Source organism: Thamnophis elegans, chromosome 2, assembly GCF_009769535.1.
Source record: "Thamnophis elegans isolate rThaEle1 chromosome 2, rThaEle1.pri, whole genome shotgun sequence".
Lineage (NCBI taxonomy): Eukaryota > Metazoa > Chordata > Lepidosauria > Squamata > Colubridae > Thamnophis > Thamnophis elegans.
Window position 1 is genome coordinate 36,317,024 of NC_045542.1, and position 17,659 is coordinate 36,334,682.

Sequence of the window (17,659 nt, forward strand, 5' to 3'; positions counted from 1 at the left end):
TATGTCCCCTTAGCCAAAACAAGAGCAAAAAATGGCTTTAATCAATTTATATTGTTAAGAGTTCAACAGCAGCTGATGGACTATATAGGATTATATATAAGCTGTGAGATAACATCATCCTGTTTTTCATATCTGCAAATTAGAGAGCAGACCTCTGTATATGGCATTCTAGCAGACTTCTGCAAATGTATAAAATGCATCTTTTAAGGTTGCAGTTAGGTCATCGACACAATGTGTATGCATGGTTTTCCCTTTTCCTTGCTTAGCTTCTAGTGGAACTTGTTGGGTCAGGACAGCATCAGGCTGGTGAGAGAGCTGCGACTCATACCTTGTGGCTCATACTGGTTTCCTTTCTTTCTCTCTCTCTCTCTAGCACTTTCACATTCTTGATGGAATGCCCTCTTGCCTTTGCATGTAGATTTTCCGATCGCTGTAGAACTACCGCTGTCTAGATTGAAAAATCATCACACATGATTCAGGGAGCATTGCTTATTTAGCTTTGTGGGGATGGGGCACAATTTTGACTTGTGTGCCAATTGCCTCTGTTCCTGAAGGGTCTTGCTCAAATCATTCATGCTTTTGTCATTTTGCAACACATTTTCTATGGGGCTGCCCTTGAAGACCGTCCAGATGCTTGAATGGATCCAGAATCCAGCAGCGTGGATAGTTAGGTTATGGACATTCCTCCTGATATCCAGGTGACATCTCTATGAAATACACTGGCTCCCAACAGGCTTCTGGAATAATTCAATGTGCTGCTTATCCCTCTCTAAAGCCCCCTGTGGCCCAGGACAGGGTTATCTGCCCATCCCATCTGCCCCAGTAGAGGGCGCACGCCCAGTCCTCTCACTGAGTCAACACCACCTCATGGGACCTTATGAGAGGAATGACTTTTTGGTGGCCGCCCCAATCTGCCCTCTGATACATGATTGGTCCTGACCCGGCAGGCCTTTGAAAAATCAGTCTAAAAATCAGGCAACAATCAGCCCTTCCTCTCAGCATTTTCAGGCTTTCTTCCAGCATGAATGGTGTCAAGTGAATCCCTGCAGTTGTTAAGTTAGTAACACGGCTGTTAAGTGAAGTGGGCTTCCCAATCGACTGGACTTGATAGAAGGTCGCAAAAGGACATCGCGTGACCCAGGGACATCGCTACTGTCATAAATATGAATCAGTTGCCAAGCATCTGAATATTGCTCAGGTGACTATGAGGTGCTACAACGGTTGTAAGTGTGAAAAATGGTCATACGTCACTTTTTTCAGTGCTATTGTAACTTCGAACAGTCACTAAGTAAACTGTTGTAAGTCAAGGGCTACCTGTATATTTCAGCCCGGTTGCCGTCTTATGTTATGGTTGACTTTTAATGCATTATGTTGGCTTCTCTTGGGGCTGACTTTTTACATGCCCTCCTGAATGACTTTGTTTGAGTCAGGGGCCCATATAGGTGCTGAAAGTAATAGATCCCTCCATCAAGGCAACGAAAGAGCCACATGAATTGGAAAAGTCAGCCTTAGCAAGGCTCAAGGGAAGCAACTCCGTCATTAACTGAGCAAATCACTCTGAAGAAGGGCAGCTAATGCAAGAGAGTCAGGAGTCCTTGGTGCTCTCTGAGCTTGCTTGTTTTCTTGTAGACGTTTCATTACCCAAATTGGGTAATATCATCAGTGCTAGTAAGGAGTGCTGTTTGCTATCAATTTATATTCTGGTGGCTTGCCCTGTCTGTGTGGGTGGGGGCTTCAACTTCAATTTCAGACCAACAATCAAGCAAGCAATACCCCAATCAAGAAACTACCACACAACCATCAGTAAAAAGCCCCCAAAAAACAACCTTTAAGGCTGCCCCCACCCACACAGACAAAAAAGACACCTGAAGACACTGACAGCAAACAGTATTCCTTATTCGCACTACTGATGTTACTTAGTTAGGGTAATGAAACATCTGCAAGAAAACAAGCAAGGTCAGAGAGCACCAAGGACTCCTCATTTCAACCCTATTCTCCTTTATTGGTAAGAAAGTCAGGTAGGTCTCACAACTGGGCTGATCTAGCAGGATTTGTCACGGTTTAACAATGCAAAGGAGAAGCAAATAAATATACTTCTCACACAATCGCTCTAGGCAGAACAGTGAGGAAGTAGTTTTGGCAGGAAGAAGATAACCATAGGCCCTGCACCCTAACACCCTTCAATGGAGTGTCTGGGAATGCGCAGGGCTAACTGGGTAGCAGGACAAATACCTAGCTGTTTCCACAATAAAAGAAGGGAAGCATTAAACTGCATCTTTAAACGTTGAATTCCTCAAAGACAGAATCGTGCACAGGGTGCAACGGTGCATGGGCTAAGAATGAAACTGTAGGCCAGCCTCTCCAAGGCATTGATACATATTTATAGAAATGATAGTACACATTGTATTAAATATATGTATATACATACAAATTTGAACTTTTAAAAAAGTAACCTTCTGTAAAAGAGGTTGAACAATTGTAGAGCTAGCCATCCGTGCTAAAATTGTCACCTAACACACCCATGTCGTGACTGACTTGACCACAGTCTTCTTAGGCCAGCATAGACAGACAGCGTGTACTTGCTAAGATCCAGGAAGAGCAAACCAAGCACCTTAGAACACAACAGTCAAATTTTACCTCCAGAGCCAGCAGCTCTTGAATCGCGTGGTAGTGCAAAACACCTCCTCTCAGTAGTCTCGCAATGGGTCTCCTTCAAGAAGGAGAAACTGACTTGGCATAATCCTGAGCGATAAGTAACAATAACCGGGCTGCATCTCTGTCTCCCCTGGTCTTTTGCTAAAAGTATTAATCTGGATGAATTCCTTTGCATGGCAAGCAATTGATTAACATTTTACACAAGGAAATTCCAGGTAGGGAGTAGCTCTCCTCTCACCATTTAATCTAGGGGCAGAACATCCAAGATGGGTTAAGAAGACGGTTGCTGAATTGGACCTCCCCTTTCCTGCCCACCCACTCTGAAAGTTATCGCAGGCAAACCAGGCCTTCCCCTGGGCACTAAGCCGTCCTCTATCTTTTTTTTATTTTTCTTCAAAGCCTTGGAATGAAACAAGAGATTTCCAGGCCAAGCCTTTTTGTGGACAAGAGTAACAATCAACTAAAATAACTGGTGGAAGCGGTAGCCCCGCCCGAGAAGTAGCGCCAGATAATTATAAAAGCATACAATTGGATGCTTAAAGGCTCGATATTGTCCACACCTTATTTTCATTAAGTGCTTTCAGGAAAATATCCAAAGGAGTTCTTTGGTATCACAGGATCCATATTAACGACTGCATGGGAGAATAGTTTGTTCCAGCTGGAAGTTACAGGGTTAGAAATGAGTTCCAGAGGAGCCTGGAAGCTTCTCTCTTCTCAAGAATACTTTTTTTCAATTTTTAAAACAGCCCTTTTGCTACCTGATAAAAAACCAGGGAGGTTTCCCTCCGGTTCAGTCAGGTCCTTAGCGCTGAAAGGGGCGTCTCACTTTTTTCCGCCGTTTCTGCTTCGAATCGCCTTTCTGGAAGCTACTGTCCACTTTTGAAGAAGAGGCAGGAGGCGTCGACACATTCCCAGGGGCTGGGGGCTGGGGGCTGCTGAAAAAGTTCCCGTTTGGCATCTGCCCGGGGTTCCCTTGGAAGATGCGGTTGAAGAAGTCCTGTAGTTCTGCAGCTGAAGCTGGGCTACTGTCTGAAGCGGCTCTTTTTTGGCGTGGGATAGGGGAGGAAAGACAGATGGAGAGAACAAATACATCATCAGATCCCGAACTGGATTTCAGCAGAGATCTATGTTCGGCTTTATGCTAAACTATATAGTGGAAGGCAAGCTTCAGAATTTGCAACTATTCATCCCAGGAAGAAAAGGAATCTATTTTTGGAAGACCTTTATAAGTACTAAATTTTATTTATTTATTGAAGAAAAGGTATGGTATATAGCCACCCAACTCACTCTCAATCCCATGGTTTTTCCTCATCTTCACAATTCTATCACACACGAGGCTATTCCACACTCTTACCAGCGTACTGGACTGCTTTAAGCCCCAGGAATATAAGCTATGTAAACTGAGTTTCACTCTCTTATCAGCTTATTGCTTTAAGTATAAAGGTCTCTCATGGAAAAAGTATAAAAGAGACAAGGCAGAATCTGGCCTCTGTAGTGAAAATTCTCCTGGTCTGACTCTCTTTAAAAAAGGAGAAAAAAGGAGAGCCAACAAAAAGGAAGTTACAAGCTGTTGTTAGTTTGGAATTAACAACCAATCAGGTGTAGGGCTGCACATTTGTGTTTAACACAACTACTACTATAAGGCTAATTGTGGACTATTGATTTGTGATTCAAATTCCATCTTTATTATTTTTTAATAAACAACTAAAATTGGTAAACATATCTAATGCTCCTTCCTCCTCCTATTTTCTCCTTTCCCTGTGAGGTGGGCTGGGCTGAGAGAGACTGACTGGGCCAAAGTCATCACCCAGCTGGCTTTCATGACTACGGCTGGACTACAATTCATAATGTCTCAGATTCTAGCCTGGTGCCTTAATCACTAGACCCCTTGGCATGTGCCTGTACAAATGGGGGGAAAAGATCAAACAGATCTCTCCAAACTCTTCAAACTGAATGGGATACATACTGTAAATCCCTAGATTTCAGTTCTCAATGAGAACCAAACATTTATTAAGAAGAAACCAACAACATAATTCCATACTAACCTCTGGCGTCCTCCAGAACCTCTTGATCCAAAAGAGATATGATAGGGAACTCGATGCGTATCTGGAGAGATTCCCACTCGCTGGCAACCAGCCCATTCTGCATATCAGAAAGGGGGGGGGAAATCAGCTATCAGTTCCTGACCCAGATCTGCCTCACAAAACAGACAGGAATATCCTAAAAATCTCATTTTTCTTCCTAGACCAGAGGTCATCAACCAGTGGTCTGCGAGAAAATCTTGGTGGTCTGCAGCGCACCTGGGTAGAGGAGCTGCTCCAGGTTGACCAATGGGCCGATCTTGTGACTAGAAGTCTGAAATATGGGACCAGCCAGGTAGCTCATAGTGGGACTGGAAATCTCTGCCACAAAGTGCAAGGAGTAGCGCAGCCCTTGCCAGCCGGAATGAGGAAATGGTGCTGTTACGGCAAGCGGGGGTTGCGGATGAGGTGGGCTGAAGCAATGCATGTCAGCAATCCACAGCTCTTTCTGCTGTGGCTTCCTATCGGCTGAACCCACCACTGGCTGGCAATTTCTCAAGACTTCAATTGCGTATGTTCTGTTAGTGGGATCAAAATATTTTTGGGGAGGGCTGGGAAACAGAAAAACAGCTGTGGAATTAAGTTCATTGGGAAATAAAAGCTTGAGTCCTCAGCATCTCCAGTTCACTTCTCCAGCTGCTCACACTCTTTAGTGTCATGATGGTGAACCTATAGCACATGTGCCACAGGTGACATGTGGAGCCATTTCTTAGGACATGCGAGACGTTGCCCTGTTAGCTCCAGTGTGTATGCGCATGCTGGCCATCTGATTTCGGCATTCATTTTCAGCCATTTTTCCTTTCCCGAACTTCCGGTTTCCTCATTGGGCTGTTTTTTTCCCCTCCAGAGGCTTCAGGGAAGCCTCCTGAAGCCTCCAGAGGGAGAAAAACGGCCCAACGTGCAAACCGGAAGTCGGAAAATGGGCTTCTGGGGGGGGGGGGGGAGGCCATTTGTGCCCTCCCTAGGCTCCCACAAAGCCTCTGGAGCCTGGGAAGTGCAAAAAATAGGTCCACCATGCCGTTGCGCCCCAAAAGCGGTTTGTGTGTGTATTGTGCGCTCATGCGCAGGGGGAAGGTGCATAGCATTATGGGTGTGGGCACGTGCACGCATGACCCTCACCCACCCACCCCACTTTTGGCACACAATGGCAAAAAGGTTAGCCATCACTGCTTTAGTGCAACTCCTGTTTCCCTGCAATCTTCTCTCATCTCCAAGGTAACCACAGTTCTTCCCTTCCCTTCTCCTCTCAATAATACTCTCCTACTAAGGTTCACGTCACTTCTTGGAAAGCTTCCATGTTAGTGGCCCTCACTACTTCTTTGGAAGCCAAGTTCACTGGTAAAACTAGTCATGAGTTGAAATATAGCACGATGTACCTTTAAGTGTAATTGCACCATTTATTTGTATGAAGGTACAAAGATACTTGATTAATTTCCCGATGCCAATAACATCACATTTGCTTTTTCCATAGCAGCCACATATAGGTTTCATATTTTTATCAAGCTATTATAACCCAACTTCCCTTTACTGATCAGTAATTCCTCCCCCTCAGCTCCCATCTGCCTGAAAGTTTTCACACCACAATATTTCTGCTTTTTATTGGGTCAAGATGTCCTTCATTGACCTAAGCTCTCTCTCACAGACTTCCTCTCCCCTTCCCAAAGAATCCCCTCTTTAAGACTTCATTGTGTCCTGTTTAAAGCTGAGCAGAAAAGAAAGCAACACTCTTTAAGATGCTTTATGCATTCGATCTGAACTTTATATTATATATATTATATTTAAGCCTGTTTCATATCTGAAACAAATGTTAAACACATTTTTTGTATAAGCAGATATTGCTGCTAGGTTAAGTTCCTTAACAGACACCATTCTCCTCTCTCATTACTCTGTAATCCTTTATTGGATCACCACTGCCAAATACATGGATGTGGAAAAAACACATACTGTATATATACACACTGTACAAATGTGGAGTTACCCTAATTTACCCTGCTCTGTGAGTATATGTATTCACAAACATACATACAACACCCTAGACAAAATAAGAACAAGAACCTCAATTGAATTTCAACTTTGTGCTACCACTTTCCATTGTCAGAGTGCTAATTCAATTACCTGTAATGTCATAAACCTTCCCATCCATCATGGCAAAGTATGTGATCTTCAATCCCAGCATACTGGATTCTGCCCAGAAGTCACCTTCCTCAGCTGCATGAAATTTACTACATTCTGCACAGTATCGGCCATCCAAGGGGTCACGATCCATCTCGAACCTCCTGCAGCAAAGAACTTCAGAGGTTAGAAAGCATCAAGTATGTTCATTATATTACAGCATCTGGCGGTTTCCAGTGTGTGTGTGTGTCCGCGCACACACACAGACACGCATTTAATTTCAGCAGAAATGCAAATAACAGAATAACAGAGTTTCAAGGGATCTTGTAGATCTTCTAGTCCAACGCCCTGCTCATGGGCCATGTACCATTTCAGACAAATGGTTGTCTGAATAACATCTAGGCATGGATCGTAAAGAAAGCATTTTATGTTCAACTTATAAATACTGAAGCTTTTCCAAACCAAATATTTTAGAAATGGATGAAGGGCCAATAGAAAATGAAAATATGGGAATTGAATCCTATGTCCAACAAAATTAGTAAGTAGTTGAGGTATAACTGAACACTTGTAGAGTAGCATACTTTGGGTACTGATAATCAAGCATTTTCAAATTTTGAACTTACAATATATATTCATCTAGCTATGAATCCATATACTATCATAAATATATTAGAAACTTCTGCCCATTAACTTATCCAGTTAGTGTCTGTGTTTTTTTTTTTTAATAAGCAAAGGAAAGTTTAAGGGCTTGGGATATTAGATTCTTTGCTTGCAGAGGAATCTTTCGGGTGAAGCAGGGATTCTGGTGTTCTCCAAAACCTTTATAATCCCTTGACTGTGGGGATATTGCAACAGTTGTAAGTGTGAGAACAGTTGCAAGTCACTTTTTTCAGTGCCCTTGTAATGTTGAACTGTCACTCAATAAATGGTTGTATATTAAAAACTATCTATATCTCTCAGTCTTAGAGAGTCTTTGACACCTCAACTAAAAGCTAGACCAGTGATGGCGAATCTTTGTTCCCTCAGGTGCCGAAAGCACGTATAGGTGCGATAACGCACATGCGCGTGCTGACAACCTGTAAGGCAATGCCTGTCCCCCCGCAGGGCCGGGCCGGGCCCTTGCATATGTGTGCACGACTGCATTGCACTACCCCCACCCCCTGCGCAACCCCCGTTTTGGTACACAGGCCTCCTTTAACCCTCCTGGGACCAAAAACAGGGCACAGGAGGGTCTCCAAATCCCCCCTACCTCCGTGCATGCAAGTGTGACCCCCTCCCACGCATGCACGCGCGTCTCCCAGCAGAGACCCAAAGATCAGCTGGCTGGGGGGGAGGCGCATGCGCAGTGGAGCTGACCTGGGCAACGGCTCGCGTGCATGCAAGGATGGCTCCACGTGCCATCACGGAGTTAGATTATTGATTTAGGCCAGCTCAAGCAAAAAATATTCTACATTACTATCCAGAGACCTTCAAGGGAAATAGAAACCTTGGTGTTGCCACTCCCCTCAGAAGAAACCAGGCTTGATTGTAGTTTCTCCCATAGATAGATTGGAGAAATGAACCTAGACTCTGTAAAGTCAGGATCCTGCTGCTTGGATAGCCTGGCTGACATCCTGTTGCACCAGTGGAGAGATAATGACAGCTGGCCACTTACTTGTGCTTCCCTTGGCATTTGTTACACTTCATTGTGTTCATGACTTCCTTCAGATCATCCTGAAGTTTGGAAAGGAAATCATTCATGGACTTCGTCAGCTCTGTCTCTGCCATGCGCTTTCTGAAAGAAAAGCAAGTGAATTTAAAAGGAAGCCTCAATACAATACAATAACAGAGTTGGAAGGGACCTTGGAGGTCTTCTAGTCCAACTCTTGCCTAGGCAGGAAACTCTATACCGTCTCAGACAAAAGTATCAGTTACATAAAGCTTGACTACGGTTGTAGCAGTGTGCACACGTACTGGAAATCAAAGCCATGTCAACATACAGGGAGCCCCCAGGTTACACAAGCCCTGATTTACATTAACCTGACCTCAAGCAAGGAGTCCCAAAATGACAGGATTTTTTCTGTGCAGGCAGGCACTACACATTTGGATGTGGACAAAGAGTGACTTATCCAAGAGTTCCCATACAGAATCCCTGTATGACCTAGAGATGGCCAAGAGTCATTTCCAAATAGCACTTGGCTGACCTTCATATAATTATCCCTTGGTCTGGAGACCACCAGGGAGCACCAGGAATATAAGCTAAACTGGAAAACTGAAGAAAAAAACATGGATAGCAATGGACACCACTTCTGTACTTAGACTATGAAAACTACACTGTGTCTCTGTGCTCACAAGTAATCAAGCTTAACTTGAAGGAAAATTCAGCTTATGATTAGCTTCAAGCTGTTGGAGACAAAGGTCCTCCAGTTACGGTTGATTAGAATGATTTTGCTGTTATAGAAATGGTTTGAAAGGTTGGGAAATGCAGAACAAAAGATTTAAGTATTTTTCCCCCTGTATTCTATTGCACCAAAAAAAGTGGGAAGTCAGGACTTTTTTCTTGGCCTTCACACTTCTCTTTTTCTCCTTCTTAGCTTTCTAACTTTTGTTTCATGTTGTATTTTTATCTTATAATAAACTTTAATTAAAAGATTTTAAAAATCACCTCCAAAGGAAAGTATTTTTTTTTAAAGAAAAAGTCAGGCTGAAAACTGAAGTAATTTAGTAGTTCTGAGAATCAGGGCAGAATATTATCTAGTATCTGATCTCTGAATTTGTTATCTCTTATCTCCTGGGTTTTCCTTCCTAGAAGGCCTTTAATCAAAGAAGATAATTTGGATGCTATCATTTCTTGTACCTTATTATCATTTCTATAATATTTTTCTTCTATGATTCAGATACTTATTATTCATACAAGCAAAGGAATGATCAGACTTTTTTTGGGGGGGGGGGAGGGATAAGGGAATACTCTTGACCAAAATCTTATTCTTACATCAAATTGAAATGAGTTCAAATGTAGAGATCAAACAAGGACCAATGAACATCCTCCCTCCTTTCTGTTGCAACAATAATAAAATTGACTAGGTGACAATCCTCATGTCGCCTAGTCAATTTTATTGTTGTTGCAACAGAAAGGAGGGAGGATGAGGAGGGAAAGGAAGAAAGACAGAGGAAGCAAGGGAGGGAAAGTAAGAATAGGAGAGAGGGTAAAGAAGGAGGAGAAGAGAGGAGGAGTGGGGACAAGAGAGGGGAAGAAGAAAAGAGGGAGGAGAGGAGGAAAGAAGGCAGACAAGAGAGGTTGAGAAGACGGAAGGAGCAGGGTTGTTGCAAAATAAGATGGAGGTACGGGGTGGCAAGAAAGTGACCTATGTTTTCTATATTTATAAGATAGTGATAAATGTTAATAGTTAATAGATAAATGTTAATAGTATTTATAAGAATGTATATTTGTGAATGTATTCGAAAAGAAAAAATAAAAAACTTTATGCATTTTTTTATTGTTGTTGCTTTTGAAATAATAATTTCAGCGTTTCCGCATTTCCATTGCAGACAAAAAAACAAAAACAAAAAACAAAAAACAAAACCAGGGAAGTAATGAAAAACACCCAGCAAGTTTCAATAAGTGTTGCTACCTGACAACATTGATGCTTTTCAGATTTATTCTCTGTCCCCTTAAATAGAGGAATCTCTTTGAAAACTGGCCTGTCCACATTGTCCCAGTCTGCGGATCAAACTTCATATAGCTATGTGGTTCTGACTGGGAGTGAAGGAAGCCCAAATAGGTTTCAGTTGACTCACATTTCATACTCCTTCCGCTTCTCTGGATTGCTGACAATATCCCAGGCTGCCCGCAGTACCTTGAATGCCTCCTCTGCCTGAGGGTGCTCATTCTTGTCTGGGTGAACCTGTGTGACACCCCATCCCAAAGCCCCAAAGAAGTTAGACTTCTAAAAAAACATTTGAAACAAACATATGCTACCTATATATTGCCAATAATCCTAACAGTCATCCTGCAAAATAAAGCCAGCACTCTCACTCCCATGTGACACAGGGACCACAAAGCCAAAAAAGAGCAAGCAGGGTTTATTTACAGATCATTCCTTGTACAGGCAACATTTCTGTTCAGAAGTTCAAATAGAAAGGTTCTTTGTCAATTGAGCGCTTTCCTTGTAACAAACCAGTTACAAAAACCACAGCTTTTTGGGGGGTCAAAAGTAATTTTTCAGATGGGGATGGGAGAGATTAGCAGACTCAAGAAGCAGCATCTGCAATCCTCCTTGGTGTAGTATAGCAGCTCATTTATCCTTCTCTTTCCTCATGCCGGGAAAGATGGAGAAAAGCAAAAATGGGATTTTCATTCAATACACCTTGAAGATTTAGGGCTGGAATTTTACAAGCCGAGAAATGAACTGCAATCCTCAGACAGGAGGATAAGATAAGTTGAACTAAGTTTCCACACATCCTGTTCCCTTGTTAGCCAAGAAGGGTAAACAAGGAGAAAAAAATATTTGTCTCAGTTATCTTGATCAACCTTGCTGCTATAGATGATTGTATTTGTCGATTCCTTTACTTGTTGAAATTGACAAAGGTATGTCCCAGAGGTGGGATTCAGCCAGTTCTGACCAGTTCTGGAGAATCGGTAGCGGAAATTTTGAGTAGTTCGGAGAACCAGTAAATACCACCTCTGACTGGCCCCATCCCCATCTATTCTCTGCCTCCTGAGTCCCAGCTGATCAGGAGGGAATGGGGATTTTGCAGTAGCCTTCCCCAGCCACGCCCACCAAGCCACGCCCACCAAGCCATGCCCACAGAACCCGTAGTAAAAATTTTTGAATCCCATCACTGGTCTGTCCCCTCAAGTAGTACAATAATTATACAGTAAATCAATATGCAGGTGATAAGTGAAGATTAATCAATTGTACTATGAAAGACTGCATGATATTCCAGACCTCTTCCCCACCATCCTGAAAATGCTGGACTACGTCAACCAGACAAGAAAGGAGCTCTCTCCTACTACTGTCTTTAACCAATCCCCACCAATATTCTCAATCCTTGGAGGAGGAAGAGCTGAATTCTTGTCACAATTATTTGCTACGGTAATACAAGGAGAGGGGGGGAAAGGAATACCACCTCTTTTAAACAGAAGCTCTCTCATCAAAAAACACACACATGTTCCAATCACGAGTCAACCTTTTTGGTTCAAAAAAACATGCTTACCAGTACTGCCAAGTGCCGATAGGCTCTCTTCAATTCGACATCTGAAGCTGTGGCGTCCAAGCCCAACACCTGAAAAGGATTGAGCTCTTCTTCAGGGGTATGTGCCATCGCCAACAAACGTACCACCTCTTCGCCAGGCTGGAATGGTCCGGATCCACCAGGAGAATCGTTCTGAGCAGTGCTCCCTGACTGGGTGGTCCTTAATCCTTTGGGCATCCAAGGGACAGTGTGCCACTTAAGCAGCAGACTTGCCATCCATTTGCCAAGCCTGCATTCTCTGAAGAGGACCCCAATTTGAGGGAAATCAATTGTTGAGAGAAGCCAGGCTCCATAGCTAGTATGAGTCATTCTACTCAGAATATTGAGTATGACTGACTTGGAAACCTTCCAGCAGAGTCGTATACTACCCAGGAGAAGCATAAGCACCAGGAAGAGAATAGCACAGAGCATCTTAAGCAGGCGGTAAGTTAATGACAACCATGAGGTTAGCTGTCGGGTCAATTTTCGACATCCTATCCTTCCACGCTGGATCCAAGCCTGCACGTCAGTTTGAATGGTGTTTAAATCATGAAGGCTGAAAAAGCAGCAAGAGTACAGCATCTTCCCACCAGCTTCCACCCCTTCACCACACCGGTGAGTGACTTGTACAATTACACTGATGAACAGTCTGAAGCAAGAAACGCAAAATGAGGCCAGACCTTCCAGATGCTTCAGCAACTCAGCTTGCACATGATGATGCCCACCATCACTCCTCTTCCTAGTCTGTCTGTGTTTCCCACCAGAGGGTACAAAATGACCATCTCCTTTGTCTTTAGGAGTGGAGCGTTGTCTTTGTTGCCGGGTAACTTTTCTTCCGCCAGGAGCCCGTGTGCAATCAGGGATTTCTTCCTTGGTTTTTGTAGCCAGGCCGTCTTCAACATCTACTTCTTGGCCTAACAGCAGCGGAGATGGGTCCTTCTCCTTGAATTCTGAATGCCAGTGCTGACAACTGAAGCCGCATAAGTCATTCCCTTCCTCCGAATAAGCTGCAGAGAGATCAGTCATCTCTCTCGGACAGTTACAGGAGCCAGTTTCATTACTGGGAGTTTTATAGTCAGTAAAGTGCAAGCTGCCATTATCGCAATCGCAACTGCCATTCCAAAGCATTTTTGTCTCCATCGCACCTTTCTCCTGACTTCAAAACCTCAGCCTTCCGAAGACTCAAGAGCTCTTCTCAGCCAGGAGATGCTTTGCGACAGCAACACTTTTTTGAAGTGGACATTTTGTTTCCTGCATCCTATATCAGAAAGGCTGCAAGGGCTCAGAACAGTCTTGGCCAAATCAGGAAACTCTAGCTGGGGTTCACACAAAGCTCCGGTCCCAGGCCTGAGGTGTTTCATGGTGTTTTTTTTCTGTTCCGGAATCACTGGGGCTTCGATGAAGGTGAAGTTATAGCCATCTTGTAGCCATCCTGCAAAGAAAACCCGAGAGAGAGGGGGGAGGGAACAGATTGTACCTCAAATTCAACAGACCATTTGCCCAAACAGCTGCAAGGCTGTTTCATTCTCAACTCTTCACATCGATCACGGAAACAGAACCCCGAGACCCACTTTCAGAGCTGGAAAGTGGGGAAAGGAAACAAGTGGAGAGCAGCTGCTCCATGCTGAGGTGGCGGGGGAGAAGAAGGAGGGGAGGGTGGACGGGGATCTCCCAACCGGGGCCGCAAGAGCCGCCACAGAAATAAGGCCAGAGGGGAAGTTACCTGCTGCTGTTACCTAGCAACCAGAAGTCGGGGGGGGTCCTGCCGCCGCCACTCCTCTTCCTCCATCTGACTGCCCCCTCACTCCCTCTCGGGCAAGCCTCCGCTTCCGCCTTCCGCCCGCCTGGCCAAACGCCGCCCTCCACTTTCCACTTCCGGGTCAAGGGAAGCCTTCTGAGTGACGCGATTGGCGCGTCACGGCCGGTCGGGGCTGCTGCGAATCCGCTTTTTAAAAAAATTCTAGCCTTTTTCACCCCACTCCCCCACCCCCACCTTCGCGCGCGCCGTTCTCCCTCTCGCGCGCTCGAAGACAAGCGCTGTTTACAGCAGGCAGGTTACGGGCTCTTCTTTCCCTCCTGGAAGATTACCTAGCTGGCTTAACGTTTGCCTTTATCCTCCTCGATCGGTGCATGGAGTAGGATAATGGGAGCTATTAGTCCTGGAGGGAATCGGGCGGGAGGAGGCAGCCGTGGGGATAAGACGTGTCGGAAAGTCTATTTTGCGTCGCTTTGGTCCTAACTCTGCACCGAGGGGGTTGAGCAGCTGGGTAACACACGCCGTCCCTTCGAATCGAGCTCGACTCGGGCAATTTCGCGATCCCAATAAAGGAGAATATTTCTAGTGCAGGGTTGAATTGGGGGGTCCTTGGTGCTGTCTGACCTTGCATGTTTTCTTGCAGACGTTTCTTCACCCAACTAGGTAACATCATCAGTGCTTCTTGATCGCCTCCATATGGCTTGCTTGGCAGCCGTACAGAACTGGGTTGCTATTACCCTCCTGCAAATTTTGGGGGGGTTTCACTTCCCGATCTAAGAAAGAGTAATGTGTTTTCTGCTGTCAAAGGGTCAGAGATGCAGACATAAAAACCTTCAGGTGATAACGAATGCATTACTGTACTCCTCTTAAAAAAGAGTTCTTAGGTTAAGATTTCAATGTTTGTAAGACCATAGCAGAAATAGATACCCTTACAAATAGCTTCATGTGGAAAGGAGGCCCTGACAGTGGAAAATGGAAATTCCACTTTGGTAAACGAAGGTGAAGTACCTTATAATTAAACCTGCCAATATCTAAGGTAATTAATCCATCATTACTTGCGAGATTGTTTTGTGCATGTAAAAAATCACAAAATTGAAACGTTTTGAAACTCAAAGGTTTCCAAGTTAAGGATATTCATAGAGAAGAATTAGAAATTAAGGATGCAGCATTTTTAAATCTTAAAAGAGTCCTCATAACATAGCACTTTGATATAATCTTTGAACTATAGGTTGAATTTATATTTGTAGTTAAAATGAGCAATCCCAACTCCATTTTCTACTGCTCCCATCTGATGAAAATCATCTAAACTTCCAACTGCAGAGATTACCCTTATTCTGTAGTAGTGGAATGGAGGCAAGCTTGAAAGCATTCCCACAGAAATATAAGTTTTAGCTTAGTTTTTATTTAACAACTGTATGAAATTTGGTGAGATCATCAATACAAGATTAAGTATTAAGGAAGAGCAGAGGTTAAATATGAATAGTCCCAATGCTAATATGATAAGAAACAAAAAAAAAATGATGTCAGAGCAGTCACGTGGAGAATGAACACTGACATTGTGGGAAACTAAACAGAAATGGGCTGGGGTGAATCACTTTACATTTTTAAAGGAACAACAGATCTTTGAGGAGAAGAAAATTATTGGAGAAATGAAATGGCTATCATTATTAACCCACAATTATCAGATAGATATAACCTGAGTGATATTCAGTTATACAGTGAAGATAAAGAACTTCATGTTCTGACTGAAATTCATGACATTTTGCTTCAAAGATAGGAGAAAACAGGAAACACATATTAAGCATCAATTTCATTTTATTTATTAGATTTTTATCCCTTTATTATTATTTATAAATAACTCAAGGCAGCAAACATACCTAACATCCTTTCCTCCTATTTTCCCCACAATAATAATAAAGTTTGGGCTGAGAGAAAATAAGTCGTCCAAGTTCATCTAGGCACATACATTAATGTACCTTTTATTGTATAATTCCTAAATCCAGTACATTCAGAATAGCTTAACTGGTTTTTCTCAAATGTCTAAAGCATTTTTCCTATTGCTGATTATCATTAAAACACCTTTAATTGATTCATCTTTTGCAGGACTCCAGTTGAGAGAGACAATGATAACTGAAGTCTTCTTGAATCATTTCTCAGTGGCTGCTTGAGGCTTTGACCTAGTAGATACCTCACAGGGCAGGTTCTTTTCCTATTAAAAGTTGTCTCTGGACTAAGGCACAGAAGCATAATTCTAACGGAATATCCAAGCAGCTGGGGACATTCTTTGGATTCTTGCCCAGAGGTTTGCTACCAATTGAAAAGGTTTAGGGGGTTCTAATTTGGGTTTTGAATTAACCCAAGCCTTAAAAAGACAAAAGGTTGCTTAAGAGGAAACATCATATTCCAAGCTGCAAATGCTAAAATAAAGGCCTTCAGACCAATTTCCAGTTTTCACCAGCAGAGGACAACTCATGCCTTTTAATTCTCCTTCAGTTCATACCCAAGAGAGGCAACAGTTGGTAGAGGGGCATTATTGCAAAGAAAATTAGCGTGGGCATGTTCTGGCTTGATATGTTGGCATCTGGAGAATGAGTTGTTTTTCAGGGCCAGTGGTATGTCCTGTAATTTGAGGAAGTGTAAACTCCCTGGGAATGTACAGTCAAAGATTTGGGAGTCTACCAAAGCAAATGAGAAATACGGCTGCTTGTGGGGAGTGAGGCATAACATTTTGGACACACATTTTGCCTCCGGCTACTTTACCTGGAAGTTCCTGAGGGAACTTCATTCAATTCTGCCAAACAGGTTTCCTCAATCCCTCATTCTGGATGTAGCTGAATCATGGATACAGCTGAATTAATCATTACACTGACTATACAATACTCTTCAATATGCACATTATTTAAAGGGTAAGCAGTGAATATACAATTCAGTGCTTACCCTTTAAATAATGTGCATATTGAAGAGTATATCAAACAGTTGTTTTAGAATTTTCCACAACTTGGGAAAAAAAGGATTTCCTAGCTGACCTATAATTCTGCAAATGCATCAATTTTAGGACAGATTTTCTCAGTTTGGGACATTGCAGATTGCTTCTCTTCTCAGTCAGTATAATTCTTCAGGATGGAAATGAGAGAAATTATAATTCAACATCTTTGAAGACCATCAGGTTGTGGGGGGGGGGGGGAATGCTTACCTGAACCAGAAATTAAAAATTACACACATTACACAAAACATCTTTTTTTTCCCTTCAGTTTCTTATGCACTGACAAATGAAGGCAAATATACATGTCCCAGGATAATGATACAGGATCCAATCTGGGTCGCTCATCGGGACCAGAGGTCTTCCAAGCTTTCGGATTCATGCTGGAGCCCATCCTCAGGGAACTTCTGAGAGAGAGAAATTCCCTGAGGATGGGCTCCAGCATGAGTCCGAAAGCTTGGAAGACTAAACCTCTGATCCCAGTGACTGTCTCCTACTGAACTGACTGCTCTTGACCTCTGCTAATGTAGTATTCTCGTTAGACTGCCCTGTCTCTATTTTGTGAAATAAAATATATTCAGAGAAAATGTTTGCCACAACACCTCAGATTACTTACTTTTATATCACACATGGTTGCACTTTGTTCACCTATGTGCTGCAATAAACATTGATAAAAAGACTTTTCTTATCATTGCAACAGTTGTTGAACTGTTCAGTCTTATACATGCTCAGTGGTAAAGCTATCTGAGTTCAGTTGGCACATCGTAATTTCAATCATTGAGTTATTTTTACAATTTAGATATAATTTAAAAATCCAAAGCTGGCCCTTAATTCTAAGGCAGGTCTCTAAATGCAGCACCA

At 43.1% G+C, this 17,659-nt stretch overlaps 1 protein-coding gene across 2 annotated transcripts; it reads right to left on the reverse strand.

Annotated features, from left to right (window-relative positions):
- Nucleotides 1–2,360: 2,360 nt before the first annotated feature.
- On the reverse strand, nucleotides 2,361–13,911 carry DNAJC14 (DnaJ heat shock protein family (Hsp40) member C14). 2 transcript variants are annotated; one of them, XM_032210986.1, is made up of 7 exons: nucleotides 13,799–13,911; nucleotides 12,045–13,494; nucleotides 10,626–10,732; nucleotides 8,503–8,622; nucleotides 6,852–7,012; nucleotides 4,701–4,797; nucleotides 2,361–3,695 (listed from the first exon to the last, which is right to left on the reverse strand). In XM_032210986.1, exons 2-7 carry the CDS (start codon nucleotides 13,200–13,202, stop codon nucleotides 3,458–3,460), a joined length of 1,881 nt encoding a protein of 626 aa, XP_032066877.1. In that variant the 5' UTR covers nucleotides 13,203–13,494; nucleotides 13,799–13,911; the 3' UTR covers nucleotides 2,361–3,457. The 2 variants fall into 2 exon arrangements, with proteins under 2 accessions (XP_032066877.1, XP_032066876.1); XM_032210985.1 differs by having other exon boundaries at nucleotides 13,786–13,911.
- Nucleotides 13,912–17,659: the final 3,748 nt, after the last annotated feature.